Source organism: Bos taurus, chromosome 10, assembly GCF_002263795.3.
Source record: "Bos taurus isolate L1 Dominette 01449 registration number 42190680 breed Hereford chromosome 10, ARS-UCD2.0, whole genome shotgun sequence".
NCBI lineage: Eukaryota > Metazoa > Chordata > Mammalia > Artiodactyla > Bovidae > Bos > Bos taurus.
This window is the reverse complement of record NC_037337.1, coordinates 60,421,729-60,439,752: the sequence shown is the minus strand read 5'-3', so window position 1 is coordinate 60,439,752 and position 18,024 is coordinate 60,421,729. Positions and strand designations below refer to the sequence as shown.

Sequence of the window (18,024 nt, the reverse complement as noted above, 5' to 3'; positions counted from 1 at the left end):
AATGTGTGAATAAGAAACTGTCTTTGAGACCATGCTGACCAATTTCTCCACTGATGAACTGACCCTAAGGTCTAGGGGAGTTGGGTGGCATGCCCCGCCTCACACCAATCAGTAGCATCACTGCCATAAGAAGTCAGAGCTCCTGACCCATATTCCAATGAAATTTTCTTTTTTTAATTTAATTTTTATTTTGTATTGGAGTATAGTAGATTTACAAAGTGGTATTTCAGGTATACAGCAAAGTGATTCACTTACACATGTACATATATCCATTCTTTTTCAGATTATTTTCCCATATAGATTATTACAGAATACTGAATAGAGTTCCCTGTGCTATACAGTAGGTTTTTACTGATTATCTATTTTATACATGGTTAGTGTGTTTATCGGAGAAGGCAATGGCACCCCACTCCAGTACTCTTGCCTGGAAAATCCCATGGACAGAGGAGCCTCGTAGGCTACAGTCCATGGGGTCGCTAAGAGTCGGACACGACTGAGTGACTTCACTTTCACTTTTCACTTTCATGTATTGGAGAAGGAAATGGCAACCCACTCCAGTGTTCTTGCCTGGAGAATCCCAGGGACGGGGGAGCCTGTTGGGCTGCCGTCTATGGGGTCGCACAGAGTCGGACACGACTGAAGTGACTTAGCATAGCATAGCATAGTGTGTTTATGTTAATCCCAAATTCTTAATTTATCCCCCACAACACACATCTCCCCTTTGGTAAACCATAAGTTTGTTTTCAAGTCTGTGATTCTGTTTCTGTTTTGTAAATAAGTTCATTTATTATTATTTTTTTTTAGATTCCACATACAAGTGATATCATAGACATTTGTCTTTGTCTGACTCACTTCACTTAGTGTCATCATCTCCAGGTCTTTCCATGCTGCTGCAAATGGTGTGACTGCATTCTTTATAATGGCGGACTAACATTTCACTGTATGTATGTACCACATCTCCTCTACAGTGAAGAGTCAGAAGCATTTTCTCTGAGATCAGGAACAGTACCAGGATGTCCACTCTTGCCCTTTTATTCAACATGGTTTTGGAAGTCCTATCTATGGCAATCAGAGAAGAAAAGGAAATAAAAAGAATCCAAACTGGAAAATAAGTAAAACTGTCACTGTTGCAGATGACATGATACTGGACATAGAAAACCCTAAAGATGCTACCAGAACACTACTAGAGTTCACTAATGAAATTTTCTTGACCTCACATTAACTATGCAGGAGGTTTTGTTATTTGTTTTTCAAATACAATCTAATATTTTTTCCTTTGAGGAGTTAAATTCATTTTGCAGGAAGTCATATCACCTTAAGTGATATTTATCTGGAAACTCTTATCTCCCTTCCTCTTTTTCCAGTCCCTTCTTTATCTCTTGCTTTCTTCACCTCTCTCTGTCTTTAGATCATAGATATATATGGGGGCAAATGAGAGAGAGAAAAATAGGAAACACAATTTGGTCTTTTTTTTAATTTTTATTTATTTTTTTTAATTGAAGTAAGTTGATTTACCATATTGTGTTAGTTTCAGGTGACTAGTGATTCAGTTCTTTCTTTTTCTTTATTACAAGATATTGAGTATAATTCCTCTGGTAAGCCATAAATCCTAACTATATATATATATATATATATATATATATATATATATAGCAGTTTGTTCATCCTATACTCATTTGTCCCTGTGCCCCTCCCTCTCCTCTTTGGTAATCATGTTTGTTTTCTATGTCAAAAAATCTGTCTTTTGTATATACATTCATTTGTAATATTTTTTAGATTCCACATATAAGTGATGATATGTAGTATTTGTCTTTCTCTGTCTGACATATTTCCCTAAGCATATTATTATCTAGGTCCATCCATGTTTCTGGAAATAGCAATATTTCATTTTTCTTAGGTTGAGTTGTAATTCATTGTGTGTGTGTGTGTGTGTGTGTGTGTGTGTGTGTGTATGCGACATTTTTTAAGCCAGTCATCTGTTGATGGGGACTTGGGTTGCTTTCATTTCTTGACTATTTTAAGTAGTGCTGCTATGAACATTGGGGTACATGTACCTTTTTTAATTAGAGTTTTTCCCTTTGGGGGCTATATGCCCAGCAGTGGGATTGCTGCAGCCAGAACTAGAGGGCCAAGATCTCAGAGTAGCTTCATGCATTCAAAGAGTCTCATATTCTACACTGTTTTTCTCCCCAGGGCATTTCTCATTTCAAATCATGGGACATGGAAATATGGAAGAAAATGGTGGCCTAGTGCTGTGGTAGTCTCACTGAAGCAGAGCAACCAAACATTCAGGACTTGAGTCATTACTGGAGAAAAGGGAACCAAGGAGAGGTGAGTCTGACTTTCAGCATGCAATTTTTGCTTTGGTGCTTTTTTATGTCTTCTATGTCTTCTCTCTATAAAAAAACATATTCAACCATAAAAAAATGAAATCTTGGAATTTTTATATATATATATACACACACACACACACACCCTGCCACATATTCTTTCTTTCTTCATCTGTTGATGGACACTTAGGTGACTTCCATATCTTGTCAATTGTAAATAATGCTGCTATGAACATTGAAGTGCATGTATCTTTTTGAATTGTGGTTTTCTCTGGATATATGCCTAGGAGTGGGATTGTTGGATCATATGGTAGTTCTATTTTTAGTTTTTTAAGGAAACTCTATACTGTTCTCTCTATAGCGGCTGTACCAATTTACATTCCCACCAGCAGTGTACTTGGGTTCCCTTTTCTCTACACCCTCTCCAGCATCTATTATTTGGAGGATTTTTGATGATGGCCACTCTGACTGGAGTGACATGCATCTTCATTCTGTAATACTTACCAGGGCTTCCCTGGTAGCTCAGCTGGTAAAGAATCTGCCTGCAATGCAGGAGACCCCGGTTTGATTCCTGGGTTGGGAAGATCCTTGGAGAAGGGAACAGCTATCCACTCCAGTATTCTTAGGCTTCTCTGGTGGCTCTGTGGGTAAAGAATCCGCCTGCAATGCGGGAGACCTGGGTTCGATCCCTGAGTTGGGAAGATCCGCTGGAGAAGGGAACTGCTACCCTCTCCAGTACTCTGGCCTGTAGAATCACCAAGGACAGAGGAGCCTGGCATGCTACAGTCCCTGGGGTCTCAGAGAGTCAGACACAACTGAGCAACTTTCACTTCACTCACTCTGACTGGAGTAAGATGATGCTTCATTGTAGCATTAATTTGCATTTCTCTAATACTTAGCAATGTTGAGTATATATTCATAAGCCTTTTGGCCATCTGTATGCCTTCTTTGGAGAAATGTCTATTTAGGTCATTTGCCCATTTTTTGATTGGGCTATTTCTTTGATATCAAGCCACATGAACTATTTGTAAAATTTGGAGACTAATCCCTTGTTGGTCACATGGTTTGAAAATATTCTCTCCCATTCTGTAGGTTATCTCTGTTTTGTTTATGGTTTCTTTTGCTATACCAAAGTTTTTGAGTTTAATTAGGCCCCATTTATTTACTTTTGTTTTTTTCTCCATTAGTCTATGAGATGGATCCAAAAGGATTGCTACCATTTATGTGGAAAAGGTTCTACCTATGTTTTCCTCTAGTAATTTTATAGTATCAGGTCTTACGTTTGGTCTTTACTCCATCTGAGTTTATTTCTGTGTGTGGTGTTAGATAATGCTCTAATTTTATTCTTTTATGCTTGGCTTTCCAGTTTTCCCAGCACGACTTATTGAAGAGACTGTCTTTTCTCCATTATATAATCTTGTCTCCTTTCTCATAGATTGACTATAAGCGTGTGAATTTCTCTCCAAGTTTTCTCTCCAGTTCCATTGATCTCTATATCTGTTTTTGTGCCAATACTGTTTCAGTTACTATAGCTTTGAAGTAGATAGAATGTGAAGTCTGAAAGGATTATACCCACAGTTTCGTTCTTTTTCCTCAGGATTGGGAAATTCTGGGTCTTTTGTGATTCCATATAAATTTAAGGAGTAACTTTAAAAATTTTTTACTTCTATATAATTTTTAAAGGTTATACCCCATTTCTAATTATTAAAAAATATTGGCTATACTCCCCATGCTGTGCAGTATGTGCTTGTAGCCTTTCTTACACCCAATAGTTTGTATTACCCACTCCTCCACCTCTGTATGACTCCTCCGAATCCTCTCCCTGTTGGTAAGCACTAGTTTGTGGTAACCACTATTTGTGAGTATGCCTTTTTTTTGTTATATTCACTAGTTTATTTTTTATATTCCACATATATCATATAGCTTTTGTCTTTGTCTGACTTATTTCACTTAGGATAATGCCCTTTGAGTCCATTCATGTTGCTGCAAATGGCAAATATTCATTCTGAATAGTATTCTATTGTATAAATATATACCACACCATCTTTATCCATTCATTTGTTGATGGACACATAAGTTGCTTCCGTGTCTTAGCAGTTGTAAATAATGCTGCTGTGAACATTGGAGTTCATGTATCTTTTTGAATTAGTGATTTGGGGTTTTCTGTATGTATACTCCAGAGAAGGCAATGGTACCCCACTCCAGTACTCTTGCTTGGAAAATCCCATGGACGGAGGAGCCTGTTAGACTGCAGTCCATGGGGTCGCTAAGAGTCGGACACGACTGAGCGACTTCACTTTCCCTTTTCACTTTCATGCATTGGAGAAGGAAATGGCAACCCACTCCAGTGTTCTTGCCTGGAGAATCCCAGGGACGGGGGAGCCTGGTGGCTGCCGTCTATGGGGTCGCACAGAGTCAGACATGACTGAAGTGACTATACTCAGGAGTGGAATCTCTGGGTCCACATGGTAGTTCTTTCAGTTTTTTGAAAAATCTCCATACTGTTTTCCACAGTGGCAGAAGCAATTTACATTCCCACCTATGGTGTACAAGGATTCCCTTTCATCCACATCCTTGACAACATTTCTTATTTGTAGACTTTTTGATGATAGTCATTCTGACAGATGTAAGATGATATCTCTTGTGGTTTTGATTTGCACTTCTTTAATGATTAGCGATTTTGAGCATTTTTTCATGTGTTTGTTGGCCATCTGCATTTCCTCTTCAGAAAGTTGTCTATTCAGTTCTTCCACCCATTGTTTAATTGGCTTGTATGGTTTTTGATGTTGAATTGTATGAGCTGCTTATATATGTTGGCTATTAAGCCTTTATCAGTCATATCACTTGCAAATATTTTTTCTTAGAAATATTTCTCCTAGGTTATCTTTTTGTCAGTGGTTTCCTTTACTGTGCAAAAGCTTTAAAGTTTAATTAGGTCCCATTTATTTATGTTTGCTTTTATTTCCATTACTCCAGTAGTCGGACACAAGTGAAGTGACTTAGCAGCAGCAGCAGATGAATCCACTTTTTTGAAATCAGGATCTGGTACACTGGTGAGTTCTGTTTCATGGAATTTCTCTTGCTCTTCTTATTGGGAGTGGTTTATGCATTTTCATTTTATTTAACTTTCTCCTAAATTCATAGAGACACAGAAACTTAGCTTTTGTGGTCTTAAAGGGCATTTTTATATGGGAGCATCACTGTGTAGACTGTGATATCTTTGGTGAAAGGGCTGGTTTTAATATGGACACCAGCCACATATTCCTTCAGGGTGTCCTGGCTGTGTTCCCCTTGATAGGGAGTGTGGTTGGCGTTGGAGGGTGTAAAGCCTGTGTTGGGTATGAAGTGGGATTTCCTCTCAGCTCTGTGGCTGTCACCATCCTGTCAGGGGCGGGGCCTGCTCCCCAGGTGATGGGGTAGAAGCCGGGCTGGTTGGGCCCAATCAGGCTCCATTCCCCCTAAGTGTGTGCCCTGCCCCCCACACACTCACAGAGGAATGATGTGCCGCCTGTGAAGGCCTCTGCAGCTCCACTGGGATGCAGCCCAAGGTCACATCCCTTCCCTGTCATGTTAGTCCCAGATCTAGTACAACATGATGATGTGCAGTGGCTGGGGCATTCACCAGTCTGGAGCTGGAGTCGGGGCTTTGTGGCTGCAGGAACTGAGGTGGCTGAGCTGCTGCCAGCGATCTGGGCCGCCTCCGCCTCCATGCTCAGCTGCAGTGTGGAGTGGGTGGAGCTGGAACACTGGGCTGGGAGGCTCACTGTGGCAAACTCTGGCAGCACTGCCCAAGCACACGCTGACAATGACCACTACTGCCTTAACCAGATCACATCCCAGAGCTGTCTCTCTGTAGCTATACAAATGTCACGGCCAGCTGGCCCAGGTCTCATACAAAGCTATGGTGAGGAGTGAGCAGTACTGGGGCGTTTGCCCCATTCAGACTGAGGAATGCAGCAAGGTGGCAGCTGCCAGTACAAGGCTCTGTCTGCCACGATCGGCACACACAGACTCCTTGGTACTGAGTTTGAGCTTCTGCAGCCCTTCTATGTGTCTCAGCAGTTCTGCCATTGGCCAACAGGGCTTGTCTTCTCCATGCTGTTCCCCAGGCCTGGGAAACCCAGACTGTGGCTCGAACCGCTTGCAGCCCTAGATGAGGATCCACCAATGCAGGACTTCTCTCCCTGTCAGACTCTTCTCAGGGGTGGGGGTCCTGACCTTATGCTTTTTTTCTGTCCTACCTTGTTAGGTGGAGATTTGTCTTGCAGCTTTGGCTGTATAGGAGTTCTTCAGTCAGTTTCCAACTAGTTTTCCATGAGAACTATTCTGTATGTAGATGTATTCTTGATGTCTCTGGAGGGGGAGGTGAACGCCACAGTCTCTCATTCTGCCATCTTGAGCTCTCCTTTGGAAAACACAATTTGTAATTGTCTATAAGAGCTCAAAACTTGGACAAAGATTTTAAAAACACAAGTTATCAACTTTAGTCCTAAATATAGAATTATTTTTTCTTTCCAAATAATCTGATAGTTTACATAAAACTAAAATTTTACTATTCCCCAAAATGGCAACCCACTCCAGTGTTCTTGCCTGGAGAATCCCAGGGACGGGGGAGCCTGGTGTGCTGCCATCTCTGGGGTCACACAGAGTCAGACATGACTGAAGTGACTTAGCATAGCATAGCAAAGCATCACCAACACCCTTTCATGCCTTTTTATCTTCAGGTTCAAAATAATCCTTGGCATTTGAAGGACCTTGCAATGGGTGTGTGAGTTTATTTGGATCTCATAGGGCCAAAGTAAACTGATAAATGTGTTTCTCTCACAACTATCCACATTATCTGTTTATAAACAGGCTTATTTAATTTGAACTGAATTTGCAAACATATACCATTCCTAATCTTTCCCATCCGTTAAACATAGGTTGACCTGGTTCATTTTGTTCTTGACTCTGATCCTAAGAATGAGTACACTTTCCCTAAGAGAGAAAAAACAATTAGTTGATCAATGTAACAAAGACTTTCCCGATGAGTTTCCAATAAAGAAACAACACGTCAAACACCAACAGTGCCAAAATATTTACTGAGAGTTTTCAAATCTTTCAAAAATGTTACAAAAAGCAAGCAAACACAGTGAAACTAATGACAAATTAGACACTAAAAACTAACATCTGGATAAATCTACGCAGGCATGCAGGAGAAAAGGGTAAATCTATAAGCATTAACTATGATTAAAGCACTGCATTAGGCTTTTTTATACATATCTCATCTGACCCCATTCAGGAAACCTTATCCCAGACATGGAAATTAAAGCAAAAAAACAAACAAAAAAAAGGATTGTGTGAAAGGATTGTGTGATCCATTAATTTCTTGCTAGCCTATTATCCGTCAAGCTCACCCAAGGGCCATCTGACTCTGTCCAGAAATATAACTTTAATAATTCAATAAAGACCAGATTAAATATTCTATAAAGTTGGAAACTGATTTGTAGAAAATTGATAAAACATGATTTTTGTTTTCTTATAGAGAAATTTACCTTCATGGTTAAAGTTATATAAAAATACCTCCAAGGATATTTCCCTTTAGGATACTTACCAAAGTAAGGCTCTCACTTTACAGTCTCATTTCATCAAGGCCTTTCCCACTGATTACTTAAGTTCCAGTTCTTCACATTTGCTCTTTTCAAACTCTTATTCTGATGATTAGTTAAATGGCACTTAACTAATCATCTATTCACTGAGAATTGTTTTTAATGATTAAAGAATTTGTGCTTTGACAATCCTCAACCAACCATATGAGGTAGGTAGAATATCCTCATTTTACAGAGGAAGAAACTGAGTCCCCGAGGAGGCACATTACCTGCCAGAGGTTACAAAGGTAAGTAACAGAACTGGAGTTTGAACATGAATATGCATGAATTCCTTGTACAGATACTGCACTGGTGACTCACACGTGGACTGAAATCTGGGCTGGTACATCTCCAGAAACTCAACACATATGTTAGAATTACGAGTATGACAGGTGAACAAACTAAACCTGCATACTTAAATAGCGATTAAAGAGATTGTTTGGTTTCAAATCTGAACTTTTCAAAATTGGAAATATCAAAAGTATTTGCAGATACATTAATTACATGAAATACTATCATCACAGTGAAATTTCAGTGCTTTGCCAAGTCCATCAATAGTTATGGATGACACAGAGTAAATAACTACTGAGTTTGTTATAAAAGTCATTGACAAGTACTTAGAATACTTTCTATCTAGAGTCTGTCTTTGACATTTCATGAACATGTCCCTGAGAATTTCTTGAATAAATTTGAACAAGTTGTCAGCCTACCCACTGTAAAGATGTTCAGTCTACTTTGTCTCCAGACTAGTAGAAAAATGTGGAATACCAGCAAGTTTTTCTTCTCTTTAGGCATGAAGGGGATCTGTTGTTCTGACTGAACACACAGGTAGAGATCGAGACTGGAGAGTAACAGGCTGCTGGTAAGTCTGAAAGCACCTTCGTGTACAATGTGCACCTCTAAAATCTTAAACATGTATCTTGGAAATAGCTGACCTTACATATAAGTGTTAATGTGTCACAAGGATGCTTTGCACAGCTGGGATATATACCTTGTGAATGTATCCTTTTATCCAGCTGAAGATCCATTCTCTGTGTATACAGATTTACAAGTGTTTCTCCATAAATGAGATTCTAAAGTACAGATTGATTGGTATCTAGGTTGATAAAAATCTTTGCTAGTATTTTGAGAGTTTTATCCACCAACTCATCAGTTAGGCAGTGCCCTCTGGCCAGGTTGTCAGTAGAGTGCATCTCTATCCAATGTGCACTGGCTGCTGTTTGCCACAGGTTTAGGATAAGTGAGGCCATCTACTCCAGCCTAGCCCCAGACCCCAAACCCTGGAGCCAGCTGATTTCAGCTCCAGCTGAAGTGAAAAGATGATTGTGTGGTTCAAATTCATCTTGACTCACAGTTTCACTGTTTTATCCTGGCTAAAGCTGCTCACTGTGTCTGTGGTTTTCTTACATAAATTTTCAATCCAGCTAGTGCTATTATACAGTGTCTTTTCCAACCCTGACGTTGGGGGTGGATTTTTAGCTCGCATGTTTTTTCCAGATGTGATAAGCTCGCCGTAGCCCTCTTGGTGAGCAAAAGCATATCCAGATCTTCGCGAGCTTGATCTCCGAGTCTGAGGCTTTCGGCTACGCAGGGGCCTTGCCTTCTTTTGAGCCTTCTGCCACTGGCGGATCTGGAGACAAAGGAGACCCAGGGTGAGACGGAGCATCCAAATGACAGACTCCACATAGTGGGCCACTTCCTGAGGTAAAAGCCTTTTCCGTGAAAACAATATCAGTAATAACCAAGTACTCAACTTCATTGCAAAATCAAGTTTTTTCACCTAAAAGCCAGGAAAACTGGATACTGGTCAGTTTTTATTTCTATGAAGAGACTATTAAGCAAACAAAAAGTGTTAAGACAAATTTCAGAATTGTCTCCATCTCATACATCCATCTTAAATGAACAGGAACATATTTTGCACAGAATGATTTTCTAACTTGCACCACCCAAACTCAGTCAGTATAACTTACAGTCCCATTTCCCCCAAGTAAGCCTTTCCTTTCTCTTTCAGAGGTTCTCTGGCTCCAAAAAGTTAGTGGTGACTGGACTAAGAAAATTTAGAAAATGACAGTCATAAATTTCAAACTCTTGTGACAGACCCAAGTACCATGAGATTTGTCATGGTTTTGATTTCTTGTGGGTTTTCTGGTGACCTTTTGAAAAGCTCAACATTGTTTGAGTGGGTTTGTAGCATCTCATTTCCCTGTAATGCTGAGGAGAGAAAAGATCCAAGGTTTGATGCTTAGCACCTTGTTCTCTAGATGAGCTGACTGGCCACTTGGATTCTGACCTTCATGTCAGGAGAAAGCCATCAAGCAGAAAATCATGGTGTGCATAAACATAGGAAGGAATGAGCATCATCTTCCTTCAGCTCATCCATCATTGTCTGGATTTACATCAGAATGAGCTCACAGGGCCAAAGGGAAAGGGCAAACATTAGAGGGGAATGAGTGAGTCATTTCAGAAGGAATCTCTTGGCACTTTGGCCCCAGACCAGGAAGGATTTCATGATAAGGGAATTTCTACATCAGTTCTTCTCAACATCATCAGCCTGGTCACTCGTCTCATCAGTATTTCCCCCTTCCCATGACGTTGGGCTTCCCTGGTGGCTCAGACGGTAAAGCGTCTGCCAGCAGTGCAGGAGACCCGGGTTTGATTCCTGGGTCGGGAAGATCCCCTGGAGAAGGAAACGGCAATCCACTCCAGCACTCTTGCCTGGAAAATCCCATAGATGGAGGAGCCTGGTAGGCTACAGTCCATGGGGTCGCAAAGAGTCGGATACGACTGAGCGACTTCACTTCGCTTCATACGTGGCTACAGACGTGTGTCCCCTCTTTCTCCTTTTCTCTTCCTCTCTGGGTCCAGATCTAACAACATTGTGTTGCTTATACTCCTCTTTCCATGAAACACTGAAATATGTTCTGTTAATCCCTTGGCTTAGGTATTTCTAGAATCTATTCTTTCTGTTTTTCTTCTAACTGTACTTTTCAACCCAGCTATTATGAACACCACCTTCCCCTTGTGTTTAATAATGTTACTATTAATATATTTCTACAGATATTTAGAGCCCCTTCACCTCATACCTTATTTGTGTCTCTTTTACTACCCTTTACTTTCCCAAGTCAGTTAATTTCCATCAAGCTTCCCTTTGCCTTGGGAGCAAATGTCCAAAATGCTGCCAGGGGTTACACGGTAGCTCTGTGTTTAGTTTCTTAAGGAACTGCCTTGCTCTTCTCCATAGTGGCTGCACCAATTTACATTCCCACTAATAGTGCCTGAGGGTTCCCTTTTCTCCACACCCTCTCCAGCATTTATTGTTTGTAGACTTTTTGACAATGGTCCCATTGATTGGAGTGAGATGATACTTCATTGTAGTTTTGATTTGCATTTCCCTAATTCTGAGCGATGTTGAGCATATTTTCATGTGCCTTTTGGCCATCTCTATGTCTTCTTTGGAGAAATGTTTATTTAGGTCTTCTGCCCAGTTTTTGATAGGGTGGGTTTGTTTTTTTTTTTTTTTTTATTGAGTCCCATGAGCTATTTGTAAATTTTGGAGACTAATCCCTTATCAGTAGCATCATTTGCAATTTTTTTCTCCCATTCTGTGGGTTGTCTCTTCATTTTGTTTATGGTTTCCTTTGCTGTGCCAAAATTAGATCCCATTTGTTTATTTTTGTTTTATTCCCATTATTCTAGGAGACAAACCAAAAAAAGATATATTGCCGCAACTTAGGTCCAAGGCAAAACATTCTGCCTATGTTTTCCTCTAAGAATTGTATGATATCTGGTCTTACTTTAGGTCTTTAATCCATTTTATTTTTGTGTACGGTGTTAAAGAATGTTTTTTTTTTTTTTTTTTTTTACATGTAGCTGTCCAGTTTTCCCAGAACCATTTATTGAAGAGATTGTCTTTATTCCATTTTACATTCTTGCCTCCTTTGCCACAAATTGACCGTAGGTACATGGGTTTACTTCTGGGCTTTCTATCCTGTTCAGTTGAGCTCTATTTTCGTTTTTGTGCCCATATCATTCTGTTGCTTTATAATGTAGTCTGAAGTCAGGGAGCTTGATTCCTCCAACTCTGTTTTTCTTTCTGAAGACTGCTTTGGCTATTCAAGGTTGGTTGTATCTCTATAAACATTTTAAGATTTTTTTTTGTTCTAGTTCTGTGAAAAATACCATTGGCAATTTGATAAAGATTGTATTGAATCTGTAATTGCCTTGGGTAGTATAGTCATTCTGATAATATTGATTCTTTCAATCCAAGAACATGGTCTCTATTTCCACCTGAACTTGTCATCTTTGGTTTCTTTCATTAGCATCTTATAGTTTTCAGAGTACAGTTCTTCTGCCTTATTAGGTAGGCTGATTCCTAGGTATTTTGTTCTTTTTGATGCAATAGTAAATGGATTGTTTCTGTAATTTCTCTTTATTATCTTTTGTTGTTAGTGTATAGAAATGCAACAGATTTCTGTGTATGAATTTTGTATCTTGCAACTTTACCAAATTCAGTGATGAGCTTTACTACTTCTCTGGTACCATCTTTAGGATTTTCTGTGTATGGTTATCATGTCATTCACAAGCAGTGACAGTTTTACTTCTTCTATGCAGTTGTTGGAATGTAAATTGGTACAGCCACTAAGGAGAATGTACGGATATTCCTTAAGAAACTAAAAATAGAGCTACTATATGACCTTGCAATTCTACTCCTGGGCCTATATCTAGAGAAAACCATATTTGAAATGTTCACGTACCCCAGTGTTCATTGTACTGCTCTTTATAGTAGCTAAGACATGGAAGCAACCTAAATATCCATCAACAGATGAATGGATAGAGAAGATATGGTATATTTATACAATGAAATATTAGTCACTAGAAAGAATGAAATAATGCCATTTGCAGCAACATGGATGGAATCTAGAGATTATCATACTAAGTGAAGTTAGAGAAAGACAAATATGATATCACTATAGGAAGATCTTAAAAAATGATACAAAAGAACTTATTTACAAACAGAAACAGACTCACAGGCTTAGAATATTTAAGTTCATTCTCTAATTATGTTCACAATATTTAAAATGGAACTCTCTTCTTAAATTCCTTTTGAGGTTATTCATTGGTAGTTTATAAAACTAAAAAGATTTTGTGTACTAATATTTTGTATTGTAAATTTATGTATTTGATAACTAGCTGAAGTTATGCTTTAAATTTATATGCGTGCTAAATTGCTTCAGTCATGTCCAACTCTTTGCAACCCCATGATTGCAGCCTGCCAGGCTCTTTGGTCCATGGGATTTTCCCAGGCAAGAATACTGAAGTGGGCTGCCATTTCCTTCTCCAGAGGATCTTCCCCACCCAGGGAGTGAACCCGAGTCACTTACGTCTCCTGCACTGGCATTGACAGGCAGGTTATTTACCACTAACACCACAGCTATAACTATGTGTGTATACTTATCAAAATTACTGTTATCAGAGTGCTTTTTTAAATAATCTGTTCATTGTTTTAACTGTGATGATGTGGATTTATGGTATAGAGGATACTGGATGCTTGGGGCTAGTGCACTGGGACGACCCAGAGGGATGGTATGGGGAGGGAGGAGGGTTCAGGATGGGGAACACATGTATACCTGTGGCAGATTAATTTTGATATTTGGCAAAACTAATACAGTTATGTAAAGTTTTAAAATAAAATATAAATAAATAAATAAATGTGATGTTGACTTCCTATTACTGTTATTTGGTGCATGAATCTTATATCAATGTTTGAATTGTTTATTGGATTGGATTGTTAAGTGTGCAGTTTGCTTTGAGATTGTGGATGCTGTAGGTGCTTCAGAAAGGTAAGTCTATGGTTGGGGTTTGGGTTAAGTTAGGGGTTGGGCGGAAGAATGGAAGGGAAGGATAGACTGGGAGTTTGGAATGGAGATGTATACACTACTATATTTAAAACAGATAACCAACAAGGACTTGTGTAGCACAGGGGAATGCTTCTTAATATTCTGTAATAACCTAAATGGGAAATGAATTTGAAAAAGAATAGATGCATGTATGTAACTGAATCACCTTGCTGTATACCTGAAACAACACTTTAATCAACTATGTGCTAATATAAAAAAATACACAACTTAACTTGTAATTTATGACTCCTCACCCACATTTACTGTCGACAGTGATCTCCATTGGCACTCCCAGTGCTAGTACATTCAGATGTGGGCAGTTCCAGCTACCGCAATGTGATGCTGTGCACCTACCTGTAGGTGTTTGCTGATGAGAACTTCATTAGCTCTTCCCTGGACTTCTTGTCAGGCAGAGGACATGATTCCAAGAGCAAAGAATCAACCCCTCAAGTATCCATCAGTGCTGCAACATACCTGATCACTCAGAGTTGGGAATAAATCCACCTTCAAAAATCTGAACGCCACCACAGGCATAACTGAAGCCACTGTTGTTAAGAGAATAACAAGCCAGGTGCACTTCTGGGTCAAGGAATGTCGTGCATTTCCTATTATTAAAGGAAAATAAACACTGTGGTTATAAATCGAACTGAATTATTGAATTGATTGTTTAGATTTCCTAGAGAGAACACTGGGTATCTTCCCCCAGCATATAGTATGTTCAGTGGTGATAAGAAAAAGGCAAGAACAATGGTCAGATCACCCTTGGGAACGGCTTCATGGCTTGATCACTAGGAGACTGATAGCCAGAGACATGCATTGTCTGATCCAGGTTCAGTCCACCTTCACTGAAGAACAGCATTCTCTCATCCAGTTTCAGGATGCCTCAACTGCAAAGCAGTCATTAAAGCCACATTTACCCTTAAAACTACCATATCAAATGACACAGTAGATGTTCTAGATGCAGGTACAATCGCAAATGATGGTCTTTTCCACTGGCTATGTCATAAAAAGTAAGCTGTATCTATGACAGGATCAACCTTTTAAATCCAGGCAACAGCCTCGAGCAGACATGCTGATCTCTCTAATGTTCCCATGGATAGGAAGTCCTCAAGGTCCCAAGGTGATCAGAGATGCTCCTGGGTTTGTGAAAAGAGCATTCTCCACACTGGGAAACCACTGGTGCAGTCATTCAATATATTAGTTCTAGAGAATAGTGAAGCTCCTTCCCAAGCCTGGAGCCAGTGTTCTTATTTTATACTCACACCTCGTATCCTGGGCTGTTTGCCTAAACACAGCAATAGGGGTCAGTGAGGCAGACAGGAAAATTATACAGAAGATGTCAGCTGTACTTACATTGCCAAAATGAGCCTTTGTTCCTTTTGTTGGTTTTCTAGGGACATGATACATCCAATTATCCCTCCCAATCCTACAGCATTACCACTATTTGAATGGGCTTTAGGTGTGAGGGCTTGGCTACTTATTGGAATGTCTGCATTTTCTTTGTAGGATAGACACTGCCTACCAAAGACCACTTGATTCCAACTGCCTGGGCAGAAATGAGAAACTCCATAAATTAAATATCTCTGAGCTTCTTGAAGCTCAGTACCCACAGCCATGACTGGAAAAAACCCCATCACTTTAAAACCACACTCCTGTTTGCTGCTGGCTACTAAGAAAAAATTTCTTAAACCTCAGTGTTGATCTAACTTTTGAAAAGTCTCATTGGAACTCAGTAATTAATTCCTGGAATGGCATGTGCTTAGCTGGAGAGCGTGGTCACCACATAGACTACTTTCTCCAGTTGAGGCATTCCAGTCTCATTATGTATGTGCGAATGCTCTCTTAGGACTGGAAGTCTTCTGGTCAACACACTGAACTTTCAGATTTGGCACCAAAGAGAAAAGAAAAGGGAAAACTTAAATGTCTCTTTTTTCCCTCCTAGTATGCTTATTATTCACAACCATCATGTTTCTACATGGTTGGAACCTTTTGGTGGACAAAGGATTAACAGTTTATATTAAGTAAGAGTGGTGCAATTTAAATATTTCCAGGTACACAGAGCAAGACAAAAAATTGAATATAATACTCTTAAATGTATATATGCATTTAAATGGAATTACAATCTCAATTACAATTACAATCTTGGAAATGTATAACCCGATAGTTGCTCTTATTTTGCTTTCTCTATGAATCAGTCTTCTAATAATTGTTTTTCTTGACTCAGTTTCTTAACTAATGGATGCAGATCTCAGCCTTACCTAATCGAACTCAAGAAGGTTGTCACTGTGCATCTCTTTTCCACATTTCCAGGATGAACTCAGAAACATCTCTGTTACAGGCTTATTTCACACACACTAGAAATTTTAAAACTTCTTTAAAAAGTCTATTAATAGCCCCACTGTGTAAAACTCAGTGGCCTTTGCTGGGAATCATTTCGAAATATGGGGGGCAATGACAGTATACTCCAAAGGTAGACCAGACATATACTCTTGGTGGACTCAGAATATCAGGGGCTCAAGGGATTTTAGGAGGCCTTTTGCTACCCACCTGCTGTTCAAATCGCTTGCAGTGTCCCCAACCAGTAATCAAGTCACATTTTCTTTAATCATCATTATTCTGGTTAACATTTACTGATAAAGTACTATGTACCAAGCTGCATGCTAAGCATTTTATATGCATTATCTCATTTAACCCTCCCAAATTCCCTATAAAAGTAGGAACTATTAATATCCCCAAGTTTAGAATTGAAGACATTAAGGTATTAAAAGGAAAAGAAACTTGCCTAAGGTCACACATCTTATAAGTGGCAGAGAACCCTGGCTGGCTGGCAACAGAGCCTACACTTTGTGCCACTTACAGCCTACTGTCCAGCCATTTTTAAAAGACTAAATTATACACTGGGCTTCCCAGGTGGCACTAGTAGTAAAGAAAGTGTTAGTTGCTCAGTCTGTCCAGCTCTGTAACCTGCCAGGGTCCTCTGTCCATGGAATTCTCTAGGCAAGAATACTGGAGTGGGTAGCCATTCCCTTCTCCAGGGGCTCTTCCCAATCCAGGGATTGACCAGGTCTCCTGCACTGCTAGGCAGATTCTTTACCATCTGAGCCACTACCCACCTGCCAATGAAGGAGACATAAGAAATGGGGGTTTGATCCCTGGGTCAGGAATGTCCCCTGGAGGAGGACATGGCAACCCATTCCAGTATTCTTGCCCAGAGAATCCCATAGACAGAGGAGCCTGGCAGGCTAGAGTCCATAGCGTTGCAGAGAGTCAGACATGTGACCCCATGGACTATAGCCCACCAGGCTTCTCTGTCCATGATATTTTCCAGGCAAGAGTACTGGAGTGGGTTGCCATTTCTTTCTCCAGGGGATCTTCCCCACCCAGGGATCAAACCTGGGTCTCCTGCATCGCAGGCAGACGCTTTACCCTCTGAGCCACCAGGGAAGCCCACTTAACACACACACAAATTATACACTTCTTTTCTAAATGAACGTAAGTTCCACAGGTGAACTTTGGCAATAAATGCTGGTTATAATGTGGCATAAAAGGGAGATCCTGGCATTTCTTTCTCTTCCCTCTATCATATACCTGAACTACATGGTTTTCAGGCAGCTCTGATATATATGTGCTATGCCTCTTATTTGAAAAGGGACAGAATACTGCATCTGCACTGTTAGGAAACTGTAAGCCTCCAGCTGTCTGGTTCAGTCAATTCCTAGAGACAGAATTACTGGTCATTCCTAGTCCCACCAAAATGAAGATACATTACAAAGACAAATGACATCTTGATACAAGGCCCCAGCAAATAATATGATTCACTTACCAACAAATGGAAACTGGTTTGGGAAGAGGCCAAAGATGCCATTACTGTGCATTGTAAATAAAATGGAGAAATAAGTGGCTATGCTGCCCCAGATGAAGACATGGTTAATGACAGTCCAATAGCTGGTATCCAAGGCTATCTGTAAATAAAGTCAAATGCCAAGGGGAGATTGTTGAGGATGAAAAGAGCATCATTTTACTGAGTAATGTCTCCTCAGGACACTTCTGTGAAAAGACAATTGTACCTGTCTAGTTAGCAGCCAACCACAGGCTCTACCACTTTCTGCACAACACAGGGGACTGATGTGACACTTCTGGTAGACAACTGACCTTAGGACTTGTACCTGC

General features: G+C 39.9%; 1 protein-coding gene, 1 long non-coding RNA gene and 1 other non-coding gene across 10 annotated transcripts in view; 1 reads left to right on the top strand and 2 right to left on the bottom strand.

Moving 5' to 3' along the window:
• The first annotated feature begins 2,134 nt into the window (after positions 1-2,134).
• Positions 2,135-8,819, top strand: LOC112448487 (uncharacterized). Its single transcript, XR_003036863.2, has 3 exons — positions 2,135-2,331; positions 5,307-5,383; positions 8,749-8,819. It is a non-coding gene; the product is annotated as an uncharacterized lncRNA (long non-coding RNA).
• ATP8B4 (ATPase phospholipid transporting 8B4 (putative)) overlaps positions 7,393-18,024 on the bottom strand; it is a 342,280-nt gene continuing 331,648 nt past the window's right edge. For all 8 annotated transcript variants that reach the window (XM_010809391.4, XM_010809390.4, XM_015473206.3 and 5 more), the window contains 3 exons: positions 17,678-17,816; positions 14,329-14,459; positions 7,393-9,587 (listed from right to left, as the gene is read on the bottom strand). In XM_010809391.4, the coding sequence (XP_010807693.1) occupies positions 9,306-9,587; positions 14,329-14,459; positions 17,678-17,816 (552 nt within the window). In that variant the 3' untranslated portion in view covers positions 7,393-9,305. The remainder of the gene's footprint in view (positions 9,588-14,328; positions 14,460-17,677; positions 17,817-18,024) is intronic.
• Positions 17,227-17,298, bottom strand: TRNAR-GCG (transfer RNA arginine (anticodon GCG)). The gene has a single exon. It is a non-coding gene; the product is annotated as a tRNA-Arg (tRNA).